Consider the following 23,366-nt stretch of genomic DNA (forward strand, 5'->3'; position numbering starts at 1 on the left):
TGAGATGGATTGTTCTTCATCTGAAAATTAAAGGGCCCCACCACTGTCATCATAAATGCTGCATTACCTTTGAGGTTTTGCAATCTTTTAAGGTCACCCCTCTTTAAATTTGAAAATGCTTGCTCACATTCAAGTCTTCCTGCCAGGGTGACTGAATTCATTAACTTGCACTTACATGGATGGCTATTTTACTGTTTCTTTAACTGGACTTTTATGCTGGCTGCCTGCTGTGACCTGAGTGCTACGAGCACTTCAGAAAGTAGGTGCATGCTGTGAAGGCAGCTCTCTCTGTAAATAATGTTCCAATTAATAAGACAATTATACAGCACTGCAGTACTTTATTGGTGTTCTCTGTTACTGCAGTGTTAGTCAGAGCACAATAGTTAAGATAGCATCAACATTTTTGTATAAGCCCTTCTCTCCAGAAGCTTAGACTTAGAAATTCCTACCACTCTGAAAATTCAGCATAGGGAAGAAGCAGAAAGGAATGCATTTTACAGTGTTTTATATAAAACTGTTTATAGATTACATGAGTAACATTAAAATGAGAAGAGGGGATTTGGTTTAGAGTCTTTTTATATGAAACGCTTTCTACTTTATGGGTTGCAGGACTGAAAACAGAATGGAAATATATCTTCAGTTACATTTTAAAATGTCTACTATAACTCTCCAAAGGCATTTTAAAATGAAATTTTACAGGTCATTAGTCTGTTATATGAATGGGCCCTGGAATGACTGTAGATTGGAATTTCTAATGTCCAGACACAAATCTGTGAAGACCTGGGTAGAATTTAGCTGCCCAACACAAAAGATTCTGCACACACACAAACACACCTCCCCCCTGCATGGAGCTGCTGTGTCATCTGGGCATGCCTGGGGTCTACAACCACTTTGCTCTTTTAAGGTTCCCCAAATGCCTTGGTTTGTGTTTCTGGACACAGAAATTGTTTCTGTCTAAACTGCTTGGTACCTATATCATGTCTCAGCCCAAAAGAGATGCAAGACGTAGTGGCTTGTTTTCCCTCTGGGCCCCAACACTGCAACTGAGTCTCAGACTATCCCCTCAAGAGTAAGGATGCCCTAAAGGGCTATCAAAATCCCTCTACTGCTTTCTTTGAAAACATATGAGAAGATGATTTTGTCTTTTTCCCATATGACAGCTTTCTCATTAAATAGTCAGAGAACAATGGAAGAAGGAGGATGTCCAGCGTGAGGACAAGAAATAAATGAAAAGAGAAAGCACGAAGAGCAGACCTTACAGCCCAGTGGTGAGAACATGCATGGTAGGCAACAGTCCTGGGTCTCTGCATTGGTTGCAGATGCAGTCTTCCATCAGGTTGACCTGTAAGTGAGTACAATAATATATACACAGATATAATTGGCGAAAATGTTATAAGAATCCTATAAAATATATTTTAGGTGTAATCAACATTAAAATTACTACTTCAAATAATGCCACCATCATTGTTCCACGCCTCTGTTGCAGTTCATCCAGCCATTGCGAACATTCTAATTCCATAAGATGTAGAATGCCTCTTTTGTATATTTGTGCAAATTCCAGTGCATTGGAGGTCTAATACTCAGCTGGGATCCTTCAGCTCTGTGATAATATTTAATAAGTGTCATGTTTGTCTGTCTTATGCACACATGTGGTTACACATTTTTCAGATTATCAGTTTGAAAATCCTGCTCCTTTCTGTCCTTACCAGCTCTCATCATTGCAAGCTTTTTTTTCCATTACTTAGATTTTACATTATAAAATACAGAATACACACTTTTCTAGTCTATTTGATGTAAAATCCACTGGCAAAATACCTGTCCTCAGCACCATCTACCTGATAGAGAGAACCTGACCATCGGCCAAGCCACATGAATTTGCGCTCTTGTTGTCTAAGGATGACAAAAAAATATAGCTGTCCATGTGCCTGCATTCCCTACTTAGAAGCCTTCCAAGGTCAGCTACTAAACCAAGCTGTGACCTTCCTTCCAAATTCACCTGGTTTCAGTTTAAGTGTCTGTGGTGAGTGGGTCCATACTTGAGCTGGGTGTCTTGTTTCCCATTATACTGGCCTGATCAGTTAGTTAAGTAACTGGTGTTTTAAGCTCAAGTGGAGTTGCTTACTATAGGATGAAGTAACTGCAGCCTATACACTACTGACTGTATTGCCCAGCTTTCCATCCCCTGTGAAGATAACCTGGTTTATTTGTTCAGCTGTACTGAAGTCAAGCCACTTGTGACTTCAATGTTGCTGCAGGCTGCAGAGCAGGAGCAGACTGGAAAGCTACTTTCTCACAGGTATGTATTTATTCAGGTATTTAAATTGGATCAATATGGTGAAATCTTGAGGAGAAAAAGAGAGCTGTTTATTGCAGACATGAGAAACCACGGAAGTTGAAGAACTAGCAAGTCTAGCTAAGCTACTGACAACAACTCTCATGGCCTGCATGGCAAGCCAGGTCCAGAAGGGTGAAAACCAAAAAGCTGTTCTTTCTCTGTGATGCAGAGAAGGTTTTTCCTATCAGCCTCCCTGAATGTCACTGAAGTTCATCATGTTTCAGTACCTGGAACCCCAGCTTAGGATATCTGTGCTACAACACCTGAGGGCTGCATTGTACTTACCTGCAACTTCATACTAATAGTTTAGTCTGAATAGCGTATTTACATCTTTTGCGTGCTTCAGAGATGCTAGCACATGAACCTTGCACAGCACAGATAAGAACATAAGAAAAAGTAGAAACCATTTCCATCATCTGGGCAAAAGAGCAATGCTAAGCACAATACAGCTAAGCTGCTTGCAGGGTGTTTCGCCTGCTACCTTTTGTCCCCCAGCTCTGGCAGGATTGTTGTCAACACAGCACGGAGGCCTTGGGTAGCACTTATGTTCTTGCTCATTTTAATCAAGTGCAAAATAATGCCACATTTGGGAAGACAAAGTGTGTTAGTGGAAACATTGTGAGGCTACACATGAAGGTCTGTCAATGGACAGTGAGAACTGGTAGTGCGGGAATAAGGGAAAATAGGTGCCATTTGCAGATTGTTGTTAATGAGTTTATTCCACCCATGCCTGCAAAATAGAAATAAAGGGTTTTGTTAGATTTTATGAGGTTGCAGGTGTTCCTACTGTTGGGTCCCCAACAGAGTGTAAAGCATGTGCTTTTACAGTAGGGCCTGAAGCAGAGGAAAAGTGTTTGTTGAGAGGAAAAGGAGGAAGCACAACACAGCAGGAGACACAAATAGACCTCAGTAATGTGATCTTTCTCCACTGGAAACATTCCTCCTCCTAATACATCGCCTGTTCTCATTGCTGTTCAAGCAAAGGTAAGTAATGAAGGCTTCTGGAGGAAGTAAGGTTTCTCCTTCATGGGGGTTGTAGGAAGGCGTGGAGGCATGTGCAGGGGGAGAATTTTCCACATGTATATGGCCACGGGGAAGAGGGTGATGGAGAGCAAGATGTGCCCAGGAGCCAGGCTGTCCTGCAGGCCTTTGGCAGAGGTGAATGTCCTTGCTGTAGAATTTATGTGAAAAAAGTTGTGACAGGTAGAGCAAATTCGGGAAGGAGTGACCCAGCTTCCACCACTGACTTCCTCTCCACCGGGAACCATCAGGGAGCAACAATGGCTCTGTCCTTGTCACACTAAGCCCCTGCTGTCCTGCCAACAGGGCACTAATGACTAATGACTAATGAGATCTATCCCTGGAAGCCAGGGCTCCAACACTATTTCGGGTGCCAGCCATCGCAGTAATTTTACGGAGGGGTGTCACACTCAGATCCCAATGCCTGTTATGGAGATTGATGTGGCTGGAAGTGCTGAGCAGAATGGCTATTTTTGTGCTATTCCTCTTACACAGCTGAACAGCTGGCTCTTGCTCTGACAGCCACCAAGGAAAGTCCAGCATGGCTGAAGAGCAAGAGAACACCGCACAAGACAAATGATGCATGGGATATTGCCATGCCCCAATGAGGTTGCCAAGATCCTTGAATTCCTTTTGGTGGTGTACAACAGAAGCAATAGAAGCAGGAGAAATAGTCAGAGAACCAAGAATTATATGTCTACCTTATGAAAATATAGTATGTATTTTAAATAGCTTACTGTTAGGTTTCTCCAAGCTCCATGCTTTGGGTTTTTCTGTGACATTACTTTTTCATTTCAGTGTTATAGTATTATTCTGGAAGCACTTCCTATGAAATCTATAAAGTCATACAAGCTTTTTGAAGAAAGCTCTTCTGATGATATGAGCTGTAAAGAGAGATTGTTATTTTAGGTCACTTGTGTGATTACTCTCCAGTGCTTTCCTTTGCACAGGTTTTGCTCTAAGCCAAAGACTTTGCCAAGAAAGCAGGCCGAAATGAGGGTGAAGACTGATTACAGCAAAGTTATTTATAACAACCATAAAATTAAGTCTTACCAAGTGACAGCATTTTCCCGTGGTAACAGACAAATTCTTCTTTGTTCAGGAAAGCTAATTTGTATATAAAAAAATTCATGCTGACAAGTGAAGCATAACAGTTGATATGTGCAAGATGACTCGCTTCCTAAGGTTTGGCGCATTTACTGCAGCTCTGAAGGCTCAGACAAACTGTTTACATGCCTAACCAGTGGCCCAAATGTAAGATGTTTGCAAACCTCATAATGTTTTCAGCAGCTCCATTTCAGGCTGTTGAAAACCATTAGTAATGCACCACAATAACTGGTTAAAAGAAAAACATACTGTTCAAACAAATCTCCATTAAACTGTCATCTTTATTTTCATACTTCTTTTACTGCTGCTATGGGGATTTGTGTGTTTTTTTCTCCATTTTCTTCATCTATCCATTAGTAAGAGGTAGAAAGTGACTCCCCAAATGGACTTTCTCATGGTTTGAAGTGTGCATAAATTGAGCTATGTGCACACAACATGGAAATAACACATGGTGGTGCCACGTTTGTTTGCAATTAAGCTATGAAGAGTCGTAAAGCAAGTTCAGCTACAGCTCCTGCAAATATCACAATGATAATTTATGTCTGCTTCTTGCTCATAGGCAAATGACCCTCATCTGGGCCAAATAAACTGTAACAATTCTGGCCTATACATTTACAGCAAATAAATGTCAAGGTGGAAGAATAGGAAGCTTATTAGCTTGAGGTACAAAAAATTATAGCATCATAATGAAGCTTTCAGTTTTTAAGCCGTAAATGGAAACAAAAAGTCAGAAAAATGCTAAGCAGGCTGTCAGAGGAGTACTTTTTAAAGGCCAGGGAAGGACCCTTTTGCTGTCTCCTGTGTGGTAATGGTATCCCTGGGGTCCCCATTGCCTCCTCCCCACAAGACATGGAGTAAGGTGTTGGGGCTTCCCCAAAGTCGGTCATGCCTCACAGGAGAGATGATCAGGGTGGTGATGGGTGGCTGGGCTGTTCTGCAAGGCAGGAAGGCAGAGTTTGGCTGGTGAGAGAGGGAGGAAACCCAGCCCTTCTCCCAGGTTCCCAGCAAAGTACAAGTGGTGAGTGATACAATCACTAGTGGCAGCAAGGAAAAAGCCGATGTTACATAAGGAACCAAAGATCTTCCCCATGAAGGTGGTTAAGCACTGAAGCTGTTTTCCAAGAGAGGTAGTGTATCCATGGAGATTTCCAAAATTCAGTGGTGTTCATTAATCCAGTTTTCTGTACAATGTGAGGGACACCAGCAGCACCATGGCCTTCTGTGCCACACTTTGCACCTAGCCGCGTCAGTTTAGAGATGTTGTTTAAAAATACTGTGCCCCGTAGCAGCATGACTCTGCTAAATATTTCTGGTGTCAAGCTGGCCTTAGCCACCTATGCCTCTGCAGTGCCTACCGAAAAGTCAGGCTATGAAGGTCAGAATATCCTGTAACTGCATAGCATCCACGATGCCTTTTAGCTCCTGCCAAGCCACTTGCTCGTGACCGCAGGGGGAAACAAATGCTTGCCCTTGGCAGCCATGTGGCTTTTGCTATGCTACAGTGTTTAATCACATGCTAGGCATAGCATTGCATACAACAGGCTTATTTTCATCCACCCTGGTTTTTTGGTAGCTCTTCTGCAGTTCTCTTCCCAGTCTTAACACTCCTTTCAGTACCTATCTCACTTTGGGAAATCTTTAGCATAGTACTAACTCTACCTTTTCATTTTCCTATGTGAAACTTCAGTCTAATTTTCAACAGATAAACTATGGGTGTCATACTAGCAGCTCCAAGTTACTTTATTAGTATTTCCTTTTACAGAAGCAAAAAATCTAGGCTGCACAAGGCCAGTTTTCCAGCATTTTTTTTTCACCCCTTTGGTGAGCAAAATGTGAGCGCTTTCTGTGTAGGCTAAGGTTTGGTGAACAAGGTCAGTGATTAAAACCAGCTGAGAACGTGTTTTTGGAAAGCGGTCTTTCTACCTTGAAAGTATTGCAGCATAAGCAGTCCACTGAAAAGTATTTTAAAGCATGATACATACAGTTCACAGTGTAAGAAAGGCACTGCACTATAATGTTGGCAATGTCAGTTGTCACTGACAGATATGGAACTGGGCAAGAATTTATCAGTGATATGAAAGGACTGATCAAAAGAATCCAGTTGTCGGCATTAAAAGGTCATATATTCCTTAAAAGACAGCAAATGACCAAACAGTGCTCCAGCTATAGTTAATTCCATTCCATTTGTAACATGTTCTTGACTTTTGTAACATGTTCTTGACTTTCTTTGAAAATTCCAGTCTTGGTCCTCAGGAAAGGGAAGCTTAAGAAGAAATGTTAGACAAGCTTTGAGCAGAGAAAGGACTGGAAAAAATACCTCTTCTGACACAAATATATACACATATACACATACATTGTATGTACACATCTTGCTGATTTTTCTAAACGACTATTTAGGCAAGTGACTGGGGACAGATAACGAAATTTGGCCAGAATATAGCCAAAAAAGAGGGCCTTTCAGCACTCTGGTATACATTGCCTTACTTCATAGAAAAGTGAAATAAGATTTTTTTTAGATGCTTTTTTTAAAAAGTGGGGTTTATTTTTTTTATTTTTCTAGTACAATGCGTAATATGCTTTGTATAGGCTAACCATGCATTAGCCCTAAGGCCGCAGCACATGTGTGCATGTGCCTCACTGTATAGCTTACTTCTTCAGCTGTCAACACTCAGCAAGGTACTGTACAAAAGTACAGACTTTTGTAGCTGCTAGCAGGTAAGGTGAGGCTGATTGCAAATGTCAAAGTAAGCTCTCACATTCATATCGGTAGGAACACAAACAGTTACAAAGAGAGAGGAAAAAAACCAAAACCCTTTCCAGCAATTATTTTAATGTCCTGTTTTCTTTTTGAGCTCCCAGCAATGAATGATACCATGGGAATTATTATTGTTAGACTGGGGTAACATTTTACTGAGAAAACACTTAAAATGGCAAAAAAAAGTGGGTTTGTTTTTCCCCCAGCCAAGACTCATTTTCTAGGTTTTTTTAATCTGGAATCGGGCTGGGGTGGAATGGGAAGCTATGGTCATAAGCACTGGGGACAAGTTTCTGGCACCCCCTGGCTGGGCAGCCAGCAAGCTACGGTGCTGACTTGGAAAGTGGGGAAACTGGGTTTACCTTCTGGTAGTGCCAGCAGGGTTTTAAACCCAAACATCATGCTTCTCAGAAGCATGCTGTACACTCGTTATTGTAAGACACAGAAGATGGAGGAGGGAAAATGCCCTCAACCCCCTCTTGTTGTTGGCATAAGATCTTAAGTAAGCAAGCATACAGCAAAACAAGAAGGAGCAGCCAGCCTTCCCAAGGGAGTAGCTATACTTCTTCCTTGCTTTCCCAAAAGCTTCTTGTATCCTGCACTTGGGCCACAACAACTGCATGCAATGCTACAGACTTGGGGAAGAGTGGCTGGAAAGGCAGTAGATTCTATGATTCTATGGCTTAGTGGTGAACTTGGCAGCACTGGGTTTACAGCTGCACTACGTGATTTTAAGGGTCTTTTCCAACCTAAATGATTCTACGATTCTATGACTTTTTAACAACATGGAGTTGTACCACAGGAGACACTGGCAAGCAGCCAGCTTTGGAAATATCATTCAGGTAAGCTGAGGCAGGCGAATATAACTCTTCCTTAGGACAGCCAGTTGTGCTCTCGTGTTGAATTTTTCTGTCCAAGGGAATCACCTTGTTAGAAAGTGTCTAAATGCTCTTTATCATGGATATTTGGTGATGTTTGATCAGTTTTATGCATTCAATGTTGAAGTAAAAGAGAAAAGTACCTGTAATGAGATGGAGCTGGTGCTACTGGCATTGCTGATATACAAGGCAAAGTGGGCCTTTTTGCAGCCTGCAGGAACCCTCCTCCAGGGGTGAGGTTTACCTTCACGATGGAGGTCTTACGGTATCCCATCACCTCTCAGGACAGGTCACGATCTTTACCTTAGCACTTCAGCTGCACAGCACTTGAGGATGAGCTTCACTGAAGCATGGTGAAGGTAAGGACAGACACCCTCACTGTGATGCTGTTAGGTGGAAAGTCATTGGAAGCAGGAGATGGCACAGCTGAGCTGTTTGCAATAGTCGTGACTGCTGAAGAGCTGCTTTATGTTCCGTGTTAATAGCATAAAAGGGAGCACACAAAACTCAGGAATATTGTCCTTCAGCATGGTAAATGTGTGTATAGCTACTGCATGGTGTTTATAGAAGCATTACAGTCCAGTATAATAGCTCTGTTTCAAGAAATATAAAAGAGAACAGCCTTGTACGATGTTTTAGAATCACATATTTGATTCAAAATATGTCTACAAAGCCCAATTTTGCTGTCCTACCACACTTCCACTCACAGTGAAGGGTGAGGCCAGCATATCTCACACATCTTTTTCTTGCCTGACAGGTATGTGGCTGTGCAGTGAGCTGATAATCAAAGGCTTTACTTCGGAGCTGCCATATTTTTTCTGATACCTTCATAAAAACGTATAATAAATAAACCTTACAGAAGTAATTCATGGTGGAGCCTATGCCTCCAGAGCAGGGGTTTGGGTGTTATGGGGTTTCTTTTTGAAGGATGAAGACATTACCACCTAGTGGAAAGGCTTCAGAATATAGCAAACCCTGGGGTCAAGTCTTGGATTAGAAATCAGGTATCCTAGGTTTCCATGCTTGACATGGCAGGTATGATGAAAAAACAAGAGCAAGGTGAGAAGTAGCTTCAATTGTGAATGCAAACAGGCAGCAGAAAGCTGGGTGTATGTGTGTGTTGTGGGTGAATTTCTGAAATTCTCCAGCCAAAGCCTGCCACTTGCCAGCTGTAACTGGAATGTGCTGGTTGTAGATTTTCATACGACTTGATCTGAATTGAACATGGCACATCTTGAATCCTCTGATTAACAAACAGACATGAGACAAACCCTGCAATTAGGAGGCTGATCACATGTTGTGCTTCTGCACACAGACTGTATAGACCAAGAAATTAGGCCCAGGGTGCTTCAAAGAAGAGTTGATGCTGGTGAGAGAGGTTCCCAAAATGAAGTATCAGTCTTAGAAAGAAGAAAGGAGCTTGGCAAAAAGAAAGCCTTGCCTGCAGGAATAATGCTGCAGTGGGGGAAGATGTAGGAGACCAGACTGCTTGTGGCCCATAATGTCTGAGATTGTTAGTGGAGAGCAGCAGCACAGCATGAACCGACCTGACTTTCTGTTTGACCATCCTGGGCCAGTAGCAACCTCCCTGCTGAGGTGGATGGTGAGACCTTGCGACCATTGTGCTGGGGTCAGCAAGGAAGTGGGTGTCTCAGGAAGTAAAACTCTTGTCTCTTAAAACCTCTTGTTTCTTATATAAACCCCAGTTATACAGAGCCACTGCAGGCTGTTGTTCACTGTCTTGCTCATGACAGCACCCTATATACAAATGATCCTTTTCAGCCAAAACAATTCCCAAATCGTATAAATGGCTGGATCCATGAGGTTTCCTTTCATGTTACCTAAACCCCTTAGTTTAATTATACAGTTGCCAATGATTTTTTTTTCTCCTGACACGCTACCATCCTCTTGCATTAATCTCCTAGGTGGCTGTGACTTGCTTTTATAAAAGAAGCTGTACATTGTCTTCCTCTGGAGAAATCCAAGAACTGACAACCTGACATACATCCTTGTCACTGTCTTCACTAGGGCTGTTAGTAACACTGCTAATTTGATAAGTCTTAGATTTTTCGAAGATTATTCTAAAAAACAAGCATTTAATGCTTGACTGAGATCTCTATTGGAGTGGGTGTAGAGTGGATTTCAAAAGGAAAGGAGGCTGTGGCAGACGTGTATTAGTGAAGTATCTCACCTTCAGCATCTCTTTAAAGTGATGTCCCAGTTGTGTAATTTCTTCATTCTGCCTCACTCTTGAAAGCACATATCCACAGCAGACATTAATAATAAAGACAATTGGTGTATATTTTTGTAAACACCTTCTGGTCCTGTACAGTGAAGCTCCAGGGATCCAGACACAACTGGAAGCATTTATGCAGTTGTTACACCAAAACAATTGATTATTTTTTTCTGGTAGGAAAATTATCTTACATGAAAAGTCTTTAAAATTGTCACTGTTAGGGAGAGACTGATTTTGACAAGAGACCAGCAGCCAGAACTCTGTCAGAAGTCAGAAATGACTATGACTTGCACACACTGCTAAAAACTAAAGTTTACTGCCAGGTACAGTGGGAGTTGCCACCCCTGTGAGAACAACTAAGATTTCTCTCCAGGGAATCTGGTTCTTCCTTACCAGGAAAAAAAGACCAAATAGTGCAGGTGCTCCCACAGGTTGCAATTTTGCAGGCATTTTTACCCCTGCCTAGGCACTGGTCCCATCCCCCAAGGTACTCAAAGAGACTCTGAACACGTTATTTAAAAACAAGCAAGGAACAGTGACACACACAATTAAGGTATGAGTTTCTCTGCAGCCTTTTGAAAGCTTCAGCCCTCAGTGGTTGGCAGATAACACGTGAGGTGGTTGCAGAGCTGCCAGAGAGCTGTTGAGCAGAGAGGGATGCAGACTTTGCCTGCATGGCCCAGGCTGGCTGCCTTCTCTTGTAGATATTATATATCTATTGGATACTATTGCAGATATTGGAGTGGGTTTGATTTGTTCTTCACTCATAAAATGGATGGCCAGGAAATTCTCCTTCAGCCCATCACTACTTAAATTTACTATTAGGTTTCCACTAGTTTATGCATCAAAATGACACGTTTGTGATAAGATGGGCAGTTCTGTGTGATTTAGCAGGTTCCCAACACATGTCAAAAACTGAGAGAAAAAACCCCAAAACACCTGTACCAAAAACTCCCACAGGAATATATTTTTCGTTAAGGATTTAATATACCTTTCTTTAGGGATTCAGAACAAGGCGGAGGTACAACAGCTGGCCTAGGAAGAAGGCTCTGAGGATACCTTATAGTAGCCTTTCAATACTTAAAGATCCAGGTTGGATGAGGCTTTGAGGACCCTGGTCTAGTGGAAGGCGTTCCATGCAGGTGTCCATGGCAGCGGGTTGGAACCAGATGAGCTTTAAGGTCCCTTCCAACCCAAACCATTCTGTGATTTTATAAAAGCTACGGTTTTCTCTGTAGACATCTTTTTACCTGAAAACAAAGTTTTCACTCAGTAGCAGTTATGATCAGCAGGTTTTTTGCCCCTCGCCATCCACGCTTACAAAAGGCCCTATCCTTTCAGCGAAGAAACCAATCTCTATACTTTAGGCAAGAGTGACATCTACTGTCCGTCACTACCACCAGCAGCCCCAGAACTGATGCATCGCTGTCCCACTAAGGTCCCGCGGAAGTTGCCTCTAGACCTTCCCGGGTTATAAGGGCACGACGGAGGTAGCCACTGTGCATTTCTGCCCCTCAGGTCTTCAATCCATGTTGTCAATTAAAACGAATGAGAGTAGATTAGTAAATATTATCAAATCACCCAAACATCTCGTTGATGAACAGAAAGGAAGTTTGGAGTTGTTAGTACAAAAGCTAGGACATGTATGAACAAAGCAGTACTACTAGCAGTTCAAATCGATGAAACAAGAAGGTGGGGGCTTCTCAAGAATTGGAGGTATGTAACCAGGAAACCAAATCCTGTCCTATTTTGAACAGGAGAATCTGGGTGTGAAACCAAACTCAAATCAAATATGCCACTTGAACAATGATTTATTTATTTTATATTGAAAGCAGATTACAACCAAATCTGTGAACACAAATCTCAAAGCTTCCCCACCAAGACTTGTGTGCACTCCCACCCTTGTTCCAGAGTGAAATACCACAATGCAGGCCTGAAGAAGAGCACTCCTAGTAAGCAGAAACTTGACAAATTTTTATCAGAAGTTAGGTTAAGAAATAAGTAATTTCAGGATATAAATTTCTGTTTAAATTCAGGCTGCTCTCTGCATGTGAATGCTAGTGGTACCCAAGCATATGCACACGGATGCACACATGTATGTATGCAAACAGCCTTACATACTAAAATTCTATGTACGAAGAAAACAACGTAAAGGACTGCACAATCTTGAGGCCTAATAAAATAGGAAAATAAAGCTATTTCAGCTTCCATTTTGCAGTGTTCAAGATGCCTGAGAAACAGGGATTGGACAGACAAGCCTGGCTGGTAAGTGGGAGTTTCTAGCTGTGGTAAGGATTGGATGAGGTCTAGGATAGCTTTGCTATATCATGATTTGTCTTTCCTGAAGCTATGGCATATTTAGATACTTCTTTGTCTTGAAATGGTGGCTGTTTGATCTTACCCTTTACTCTTACATCTTGCAGACTTCAAAGAATTGTAAGGTCCTGGAATCAAGCAGGTTGGAAGCAACATCAGGAGGCCTCCAATTGCCTGCTCAGAGCAGGTTTGGCACTAATTTCAGGCCAGATTTCTCAGGACTGTGTCCAGCTAGGACTTGAAAATCCCCAGAGATGGCACCTGCACAGCCTCTCCGGGTGGCCTGTTCTACCTGCCTGTCTGTATGGAGAAAAGTTTTCACTTACCAAGCACTTCCCACAAAACTTGTCTGGATGATATTTTAGTTTTTAACTGAAAAAAGACAGAAACGGAGGGAATAAGGGAAAACACAGGCCTTTGTGAACACCAGCTGGCCCATGGGCAACGGGAAGAATATGCAGACACGAGCAGGCTGGCTCAGGCACTGCTTAGGACCAAGAAATGTTTGACGAGAGGTGACTGTCACACCTAGATGTGTACTGCCATCTACTCTTCCACTAAGCACGCTCAGTGTTTGGTGACTGGTGTCTGTGCTGGGTAAGGATGTTATATGCAAGAGCTTTATTCTCATCATCCGATGAAAGGACATAAGGACAAAGGTAGTCCATGGCAGTGTCTGCTTTTTGTCCAAGCTAGCCTTCACATATCATGAGATGGGCTTTCTGAGCTTCAATTTCCTTCCTTCCCAGTGAGATCCATGCTTCACTTCCCTGCCTATCTGCTGGTCACCTCTGTCTCCTTCTTGCCTTTCCTCATTCATGCTGGTCTTGTTTCGTCTAAACAGGATGTCTGCAGCTAAAGAAAAGCAGCAGGTTTGTCCTTAACTACTATGAACTGGGAATGTAAGTAACTGACACTGCAAACCCAATAAAAGGAAGGGGAATGAGGAAATAACTTTGGAGGACTCAGCTGAGCTGCAAAAAGACCCATCAGTAACACCCACCCTCATCAGAACTCACACCCTGAAAGATAAGAGAAACCTTCAGCAGGCTGTAGGACAAGCAAGGCAGAAGGATTTTCTCAATGCTGTATCAGGGATAGATAGAAAAAAATGTCAAACTCTTGAAAGTTGAAGTGAAAGCAGAGAATAAAACCAAGAAGAATGAACTTCTAGTTAAGACACAGACTGTGGGCCCTGGGGTGTGATATATGATAACCAATCCCTGAAATATATGTCCTGCAGTACTTGCCTAATTTGCCATAGCACTACAATCCCACTGAACCTGAAGTGCTACAAATAAAACATATCAAAGACTAATGTACCAACTGCATATCTTCTTGTACAAAAGCCCATGGGTATTTTCAGCATTCTCCAATTATGTTGCTGGTTTTGTTTTTTCCACTTCAATAAACCATTACAAAACATGGGAAAATAAGCTGGAAACAGACACATGTCTTCAGAATGAAGGTATCACAGTATCACAGTATGTTAGAGATTGGAAGGGACCTCAAAAGATCATCTAGTCCAATCCCCCTGCCGGAGCAGGAACACCTAGATAAGGTTACACAGGAATGTGTCCAGGCGGGTTTTGAACGTCTCCAGAGAAGGAGACTCCACAACCCCCCTGGGCAGCCTGTTCCAGTGTTCCGTCACCCTCACTGAGAAGAAGTTTCTTCTCAAGTTTAAGTGGAACCTCTTGTGTTCCAGTTTGTACCCATTACCCCTTGTCCTATCATTGTTTGCCACTGAGAAGAGCCTGTCTCCATCCTCGTGACACTCCCCCTTTATATATTTATATACACTAATAAGGTCACCCCTCAGTCTCCTCTTCTCCAAACTGTAGAGACCCAGCTCCCTCAGCCTTTCCTCATAAGGGAGATGCTCCACTCCCTTAATCATCTTAGTTGCCCTGCGCTGGACTCTCTCCAGCAGGTCCCTGTCCTTCTTGAACTGAGGGGCCCAGAACTGGGCACAAGGTGCCAAGTGCAAGGTCCTACACCTGGGTTGGAGCAATCCCAGGCACAGCTACAGGTTGGGCAGAGAAGAGATTCAGAGCAGCCCTGCAGAGAAGGACTTGGGGGTGTTGGTCGAAGAGAAAAAAATGAACATGAGCCGGCTTCAGTGTGCGCTCACAGCCCAGAAAGCCAACCGTATCCTGGGCTGCATCAAAAGGAGCGTGACCAGCAGGTCGAAGGAGGTGATCCTGCCCCTCTACTCTGCTCTCGTGAGACCTCACTTGGAGTGTTGTGTGCAGTTCCGGTGTCCTCAACATAAAAAGGACATGGAACTGTTGGAACAAGTCCAGAGGAGGGCCACGAGGATGATCAGGGGACTGGAGCACCTCCCGTATGGAGACAGGCAGAGAAAGTTGGGGCTGTTGAGCCTGGAGAAGAGAAGGCTGCATGGAGACCTCATAGCAGCCTTCCAGTATCTGAAGGGGGCCTACAGGGATGCTGGGGATGGACTATTCATCAGGGACTGTAGTGACAGGACAGTTACTGGGAATTCTGAGCTAAATCCTATGGCTTGAGTGTACAGGACCTTGGGGGTACAGCCCTTTACCCTTTAGACTGGGTTTTCTAGAGGTCCTTCTCTTTTAATCTCTCTTCCAAAGTTGCACCATGATATCATCTCAGGCTGTTCTGTGACTGTGCCAATATTTTTGCAAAAGAACCTCAGTGTTGGTTTAAAAATTCCAAATCCAAAGAATCTGCCATATTACGAGGGGGATTTGTTTTAGTAGCCACTAAACAGCTGCCAGCCTGGACTGGCATAACTACAGCTATGCTGCTGCCAGAAGTCTTTTCCCATGGATGTGACCATGGCCATCATCCATTCCTGCTTAAATCTGCTCTCAAAAAAACTAACCAGAGAGAATTCCTAAAGCCTTGAAAGTCTTTCAAGGCATGTGACAACACCTCCCAGTACTCCAATTCATTCCTGAAGCTCTTTTTCACCTCCTCACAATTTATCAAATTCTTTTCCTGAACTGCAAACACCAAGCCTGAGATGATGTATTCAAGTAATGATCTTGTTTTAATATAATTTGAATTATAATGCCAGAGCACTATCCATTCTTACTCAAAAATACCATACCAGAACAAATACCAAAAAATTCATAAAAAGAACAAAAACAAACAAAAAAACCCACAAAAACCTGAGCAATAAATTTTATATCATTTATAGATTGACAGAAACTTATAAACAAAATGTGGAAAAATCCTCACCTATGTGTGTAGGGATAAACTGGAGCTTCTGAGAGCATCAGCTTCACACTCCTGGCCTGTCCATGACTCCCCATATGCCGTTTGCAAAGGTGTTTTTGCATCTTGCAGATTGTACATTTTCCATGATGCAGAGTACTGAAATTAAGACTACCTCGTAGCTAGCCACACAGTTAAAAAGTGGTTTCAAGTCTTTCTCTAAGGAATGGTGGCTTGTATTAGCTGTTACTCAGGGATATGTTGACAGCTGCCAGTTTATTTCTGAATATTTGTATTTAGAAGTCCAAAAGTAATGTTCACATTCAAGGACGCCAAACTTACACCACAAAGAGTTAAGGAGAACAGATTGCATATGACCAGCAAGCTGAAAGTCATTCATGTGAAGATTGCAAATAACGAAAGCATCAGGTAAAGAAACAGAACAGACATTTTAAAAGTTGTATTTACTAAATAATTTGAGTCTGATTTCACCATTACATTACGCAGTACATAATTGCTCATGTTTCCAAGTTCACATCTCTTACCATTATGAGAAAGTAAATAATGAGATCTGAAATTAACTTCAGTGTTGGAAAACATTCAAGTTCTTTCCAGCCTCATCTAAACATTTCCCTCTCAAGATAATAACTTTCCTATCTGTTCATAAAAGTTTGTAAATATTTAATTCAAAATCAAATCTGGAATGCTTATGGTTTTTAAAGTGTTTTCTTCAGGGGAAAAGAAATAGGAAAAGAAAAGGAGAAGCATGAAACTCGTGTAAAGATCACCACATTGAAACAAGGTCAAAGTCAATGAAGCACAGTCAGACCAAGGGTCAAAACCTGTTGAAAAGGAAGAGGGAGGGAAGATTAAGCAAAATGTGTAAATAGTGGCTGAGCTACCATCATACACTGAAAAGCTGAGTCAACCCATAAAATCTTTAACTTCCACACCATAATTACCCTGGCATCTTTGGATAAGCCCATTCTTCTCACAGTTCAGTGTGCAAAGGAAGTAAAATACCTGTTGTAGGGCACTCCACAAGGTGTCTGTGCCCTTCTTCCCTCTCCAAAAGGAGAGGAGATTCCTGCTAGCCCCTTCTTGAGGGTTGGCCATCACATTCAAGGAAGCACTGGTCTGTCTTCTGCTTTATTACCTGGATATTGGGGGACTTTAAAATGCTGGAGGGAAGGGATGCCACCCAGAGAGACCTCGACATGCTTAAGAGGTGGCCAGTGCCAAACTCATGAAGTTCAACAAGGCCAAGTGCAAGGTCCTGCACCTGGGTTTGGGCAATCCCAAGCACAAACACAGGTTGGGTGGAGACTGGATTGACAGCAGCCCTGAGAAGGACTTAGGGTGCTGGTTCACACTCAACATGACTCAGCAATGTGCACACTCAGCCCAGAAATCCAGCCGCATTCCGGGCTGCATCGTGACCAGCAGGTCAAGGAGGTGATTCTCCTCCTCTGCTCCACTCTGGTGAGACCCCAACTGCAGTGCAGCGTTCAGGTCTGGAGCCCCCAACACTAGAAGGATCTGGGCCTGTTTGAGAGGGTCCAGAGGAGGGACATGAAGATGATCAGAGGGCTGGGGCACCTCTTCTATGAAGACAGACTGAGAGAGTTGGGCTTGTTCAGCCTGGAGAAGAGAAGGTTCCAAGGAGACCTTAGAGTAGCCTTCCAGTACATAAAGGGGCCTACAAAATATCTGGAGAGGGACTTTTTACAGGAGTCTGTAGTGACAAGAGAAGGGAGGAATGGATTTAAGATGAAAGAGGATAGATCTAGATTAGATATTGGGTAGAACTTCTTTACTGTGAGGGTGGTGAGGCACTGGCACAAGTTGCCAGAGAAGTTGTGGATGCCCCATCCCTGGCAGTGTTCAAGGCCAGGTTAGACAGGGCTTTGAGCAACCTGGTCTAGTTGAAGGTGTCCCTGTTCATGGTGGGAGAGTTGGAAGTAGATGAGCTTTAAGCTCCCTTCCCACCCAAACTATTCTATGATTCTGTATTTTCTTCATTCCTTTGACCTCTGTACAAATCACTTTAGGAGAAATGAGTATTGCCCATGTAATATGGTCAGAATAATTTGTGCATCATCCAATCCCCCTCTCTAGGAAAGCCCTTCTCCAGCCAGGCTGACCTCACAAGCCCATGGTTGTAGATACTATCCCAGCCACAAGACCCTGCTTGTGCCCTGTCTGTGCAATTCTTGCTCTTCTCAGAGACAGGTCCCTCCCTGCAGAAATGGCAGGAGATCCCACCAAGCTCCCAGTTTGGAGCTCTTGGGTACCTTCGCCCTCCTTGGGATGCAAGTGGTTGATTGTGGCTCCTAGCATCCACCAAGCCCTCTGCAGTGCAGCTTCTTCCAATTCAAAACACTGCCCCACCTCTCTCCCTGTCTTCCACCTTTCCCATAGTGTGCTCTGGCACTCAGGGAACACATATTCCTTCAGGTGAGCACTGCAGTGGTGCTGCTTATCCCCGCGTGAGTGCTGCTGACCTTCCTGTCTCACTGAGGGCTGGAAGTGCCCGTAACAAACCATTCCAGCCAAATGGTACGGGTTACAGGCAGTCCCAACCGACTTTGTGAGTGACATAGGGCAGGTCCCCACATCCCATGCAGGTGACAGGCCAGACAGGAGGATAACTGAAACCAGCACGGCCCCTCCACAGAGGACGTAATAGCTAGCCTGCAAGTAGGCAAGAGGGGTCAGAGCTGCTCTTGCTCAGCACCAAGGAGCCCACACTGCATTCGTGTGGCAGAGACCTGGGAACAGAGGCAGAGCATTTCCCCAACCTGCTCGATAGCCTGGGCTGGTTGCTATGGCTTTCCCAGACAGTCTCACTGCACAAACCTGTGGAATTTAAAAGCAAACTCTGCCAGCTGGAGTGGGGTATGTAAGGAACAGGCTATGAAGAGGAAAGAAGACAACACAAAGGATTTACAGGTAAAATGCATATTTTGATTTAAAGATGTGAACTTACAGGCAGGGCAAAGTGGAGAGAGATGAGCAAAGGGTTACGGGATGATGGAACCATAGAACAAATTAAATTTACCTGGGATGCATTCAATACTCAAGTTAAATGCACATACTCTTTCTGCATGGAGACACATCCCTGAATTATAAAGGGTAAGGGAAGGAGGACTCATATCTTCATCTCTAAATATATCATTTGTATCTCTTAAATCTGAGTCAGTGGAAGAGTCAAACACTGCGAGCCAAATCCTATTTAATTTATTCAGCAACACATCTGTGTGAAATATGGTCCAATTACAGGCATTAGGTTACTTTGCCATGGCTGCAGCCATTTGGCTTTTATTTCCAGCAGGCTCTAATTAAATTATCACAATGCAGGAGCAGACAAGTTTCCCTTATACGTGACTGCAATTAAAGACATGCAATCACAAGATTTTTTAAAGTGAGTCCAATCAATTGGTTACAGTAAAGAATACCATGTAATAGAGCAGTGACTCCACCATTAAGACTGCAAGAGGGTTTCTATTTCAATATTCTAGTTCCCTTTTATTACGAGTTCTGCTCCTGGATAATTTATTTAAAGTTCATTATGTGTCTACAGCATATATCATTTACCCTCAGCTTGGGCTGCACAAGTCCCATTATGGCCAATTACTTAGTGTGATAAAATCTGCCACAGTACAAACTGTGCCTTAATTAGATTTAAGTTTCTTCTAAATTCTATTTGTAATTCAGACAGCAAAATAATAAGGAAAACAGTGAAGACTTGCTGTCTCCTTTCTTTAGTCCCTGTGGTAACCTGTTAGGTTGGATGCAATCTTAGGGCAGTACAGAACCAAGACCCCACACCCCTGTGCTTTTCTTACATTATTTGTCCCCACTTCCCAGTGCAGGGCTTGGGGGGTGGCCTGGCCTGCCTGTGAGTTCCTTGACTCAAATACAGCCCTAACCTCACCCGTAGCAAAGGAGACAGCTCTGAAAGCACCTGAGAGCATATGTCTGTCTATAGGGACTGCAGCAGCTGAGTGCCACTGCCACGCTCTTCCATGATCATAGGTATTTGCTCTCCAACCCCTACAGTTTTGCTGCAGCAGCACACTAGTTGCTGGAATAAAAGCTGACGATAGCCCTACAAAACCACAAAGGAAGTGATGTGGGGAGCAGCACCCAGCTATGCCCTTCAGCTTTCCTAATAGCTATGCACTGTAAACACTGAGGCGTGCACAGCTCTGGTGCTTCCAGAGTCAGACAGCAAGCTAAAACCTGATACTGCAGGATGGAGCCTTTGCTGTTAGCTTGGTTAACCATTAGCCACACCAAATGCTTCAAGTTTGTTTGGGGATACCATAGTATCACTGCATTGCTTCTTAACTGAATTATAGCCACTGGATTTACTCAAGCCATCCCCTGCACCATCCCCAGCCATGAAAAGAGGTTTGAAGCTGTTTTGCTCTTTAAAAACAAATGTCAGTGTTTGGCATGCATCTCCTCAAGCTCCAGCTTCAGTTTTCAAAGTGTTTTAAATATGTCTGAACCAAACGTTCTACACAAATCTGAATTCAAATCCTGCAACCTGTCTCTGTGTGATCCCACAAGCGAGTGAGGGTAGAAGCTATATCAAGAAAATTCAGAGTAGAACAAGAAATAGAAGCGGTGATTCAGTAGGATTCATTTCAACAGACTGTTGTGGTTTAAGCCCAGCCTGTCACTCAGAAGCCATGTAGCTGTTCACTCACTCCCCCCCCACTTCCTCCCACCGCTCCTGGAGGGATGGGGAGGAAAATCAAAAGAATGTAACTCCCAAGGGTTGAGATAGGAACAGCCCAGTAACTAAGGTATAACACAAACCACTGCTGCTGCCACCAATAATAATAATGATAAGGGAAATAACAAGGGAAGAGAATACAACTGCTCACCACCCGCCAACCAATACCCAGCCCTACCGAGCAGTGATCTAGCCCTTCCAGGTAACTGCCCCCAGTTTATATAGTGGGCATGACGTGCTGTGGTATGGAATACCTCTTTGGCTAGTTTGGGTCAGGTGTCCTGTCTCTGTTTCCTCCCTGCTTCCCTTCCTCCCTGACAGAGCATGAGACTCACAAAGTCCTTGGTCAGACTAAACATTTCTGAGCAGCAACTAAAAACATCGGTGTTATCAGCGCTGTTTGCAGGCTGAAAGTCAAAACCACAGCACTGCACCAGCTACTAAGAAGGAGAAAAATGACTGCTACTGCTGAACCCAGGACACAGATCCAGGTTACAGTAATTTGAGGATGGGCACCATCCTGTAAGAAGTTACATTCCTATGGAAAAAAAATGCACTAGATACTTATTCATCTTTTTCCATCAAAACATTTGCTCCACTTTTAAAAAAAAGATGGCATTCACACAAACGCATGTGCAGCATGCCATGTTACTGGGTTTTTTTGCCATGTGCTTCAGTGGCCCCATATTTTCTGTTGTAGAGACTATATACTGGGCTACCTTTACTTCCCTTAAATCCTGCCCAACTCCCGTATTAAAGCATGCAACTGGCTGCTTTGTAAAGTTGGATGCATTTACTCTGATCTTGATCTTTCAGAAAACTTCTATCTAAGACTAATGTCAAAGCAAACCACCATTTTACAGGGGTAGAAGTTTACATAGCAGCTAATGACAAGCCTAAAAATAACCTATTTCTTTGTAACATCAATCTTGTTAATGAACTAAAAGAATGAAATATTCCTCTACCAGTTGTTTCCAAGGAGCAGGGAGAAAAATGTTAACCAACTCCAGTATCAAAAAGAATATGAAAACATTTCAATATCTGCCTTGTTTTCCACTTAACTAACAAGGCTGCAAGTAATTTTTACAGAGTTATGTTCCATTCCTCTCTATGCTTTTGGTCAGTAGCACAACATGACTTTCTTGACTCCTTATGAGAGCACAAAGTGAACTTCATATATCAGGGGGCACACATCACACACTGTAGGGCTGGGAATCCCTTATATTACAACTTCACTGTGTCTGTGCAGACCCTTCCCTGAAAACATGTATTTTAAAATAAATTTGTACCTCTCTCTATCTAGATTTGATAAAAAGCCTCTACATGAGGATCAATTCCCATCAAAGCAGCAAGGCCTTTCCTTATTCAATAAAAGGACTTTAATAGTGGCACTAATGGGAAGTTGAGAGGAAAGACCTGGTTATTAGTTGTTTTTAATGACTTATGAGAAGGTCTTATCTGCCAGAGAACACTAAACATTTCTCTCTTTCTTAAGCACCAAGGAAAAAACATGAATGCAACAAATGACAACTTAGCCAAACCCACCACCTGGCAACACGCTGAAGGTGATTTTCTCAACTGCACTGATGTGCAAGTTGGTCTGAAGACTTTGTACCTCCCCATTATGTACAGCATTATCTTCCTGGTGGGCTTCTCGGGAAACGTCATTGCAATTTGTGTTTACAGCTTCAAGATGAGACCTTGGAAGAGCAGCACCATAATCATACTGAACCTTGCACTCACAGACCTGCTTTACCTCGCCAGCCTGCCCTTCCTGATACACTACTATGCCAATGGGGAGCACTGGATCTTTGGTAACTTCATGTGCAGGTTCATCCGCTTTGGCTTCCACTTCAATTTGTACAGCAGCATCCTCTTCCTTACCTGTTTCAGTGTCCTCCGCTATGTGGTGATTGTCCACCCTATGAAGTTCTTCCACATCCAGAGGAAGCGGTGGATGGCAGTGGCTTGTGCAGCCATTTGGGTGATCTCATTGGCAGTTGTCATCCCCATCAACTTCTTAATCTCTTCCAAAGAGGAACAAAACAGATTCTTATGCCTTGACCTTACCAGCTCTGACAACCTGGGCACAATCAGGTGGTATATCTGGCTGCTGACCAGCCTGGGCTTCTTCTTGCCCTTGCTGACTGTGACTTTGTGCTATGTGCTCATTATTTACACCTTAGTTACGGGGCCCCACACACGGGCTTGTTACAAACTCAAGGCTCGCAGACTTGCCATTGTCCTCTTGGTGGTCTTCTATGTGTGTTTCCTCCCCTTCCACATCTTTCGTGTGGCTCGGGTTGAACTACGGTTGTGTCCATTCAGCTGTCACACGGAGAAACAAATCCACTCTGCTTATATCATCTCTCGGCCACTGGCTGCACTCAACACATGTGGAAACCTTCTGCTTTATGTTGTGATTGGAGGTAACTTCCAGCAGGCCATGCTCTCTCTTTCAAGGTGAAAGTGGAACAAATACATCCAGCAGACCGGGAGCAACAACTACCTGACCAAGTCAGAAATCATATTAAAGTTATGAGATAATCCCTTGAAGAAAATCCCAGGCTTTGGTGCTGTAAACTCCTGCAAAGGCAGAAAGGCAGGTGTGTTGATATGGTAGCAAGAATTGCAACTGGCTTCTTCTCCCTGCTGTAGAACACTTCTCCAAAAGCTGTCTAAGGAGCAGGTTTATATATACCTCTATTAGCAACCAAAGAAAGAGGAGTGAAAAGATTAGTAAGCCACCTTGAAGGTGAAATCTAAAA

The 23,366-nt window shown here is 43.2% G+C and overlaps 1 protein-coding gene across 1 annotated transcript; it reads left to right on the forward strand.

The window, feature by feature from the left end:
* Positions 1–22,108: 22,108 nt before the first annotated feature.
* OXGR1 (oxoglutarate receptor 1) lies at positions 22,109–23,065 on the forward strand (the record flags this gene model as incomplete). Its single annotated transcript, XM_080612619.1, has 1 exon — positions 22,109–23,065. One exon carries the CDS (start codon positions 22,109–22,111, stop codon positions 23,063–23,065), a length of 957 nt encoding a protein of 318 aa, XP_080468745.1.
* Between the last annotated feature and the right edge of the window lie 301 nt (positions 23,066–23,366).

This window comes from Psittacula echo, assembly GCF_963264785.1.
Source record: "Psittacula echo genome assembly, chromosome: 3".
NCBI lineage: Eukaryota > Metazoa > Chordata > Aves > Psittaciformes > Psittacidae > Psittacula > Psittacula echo.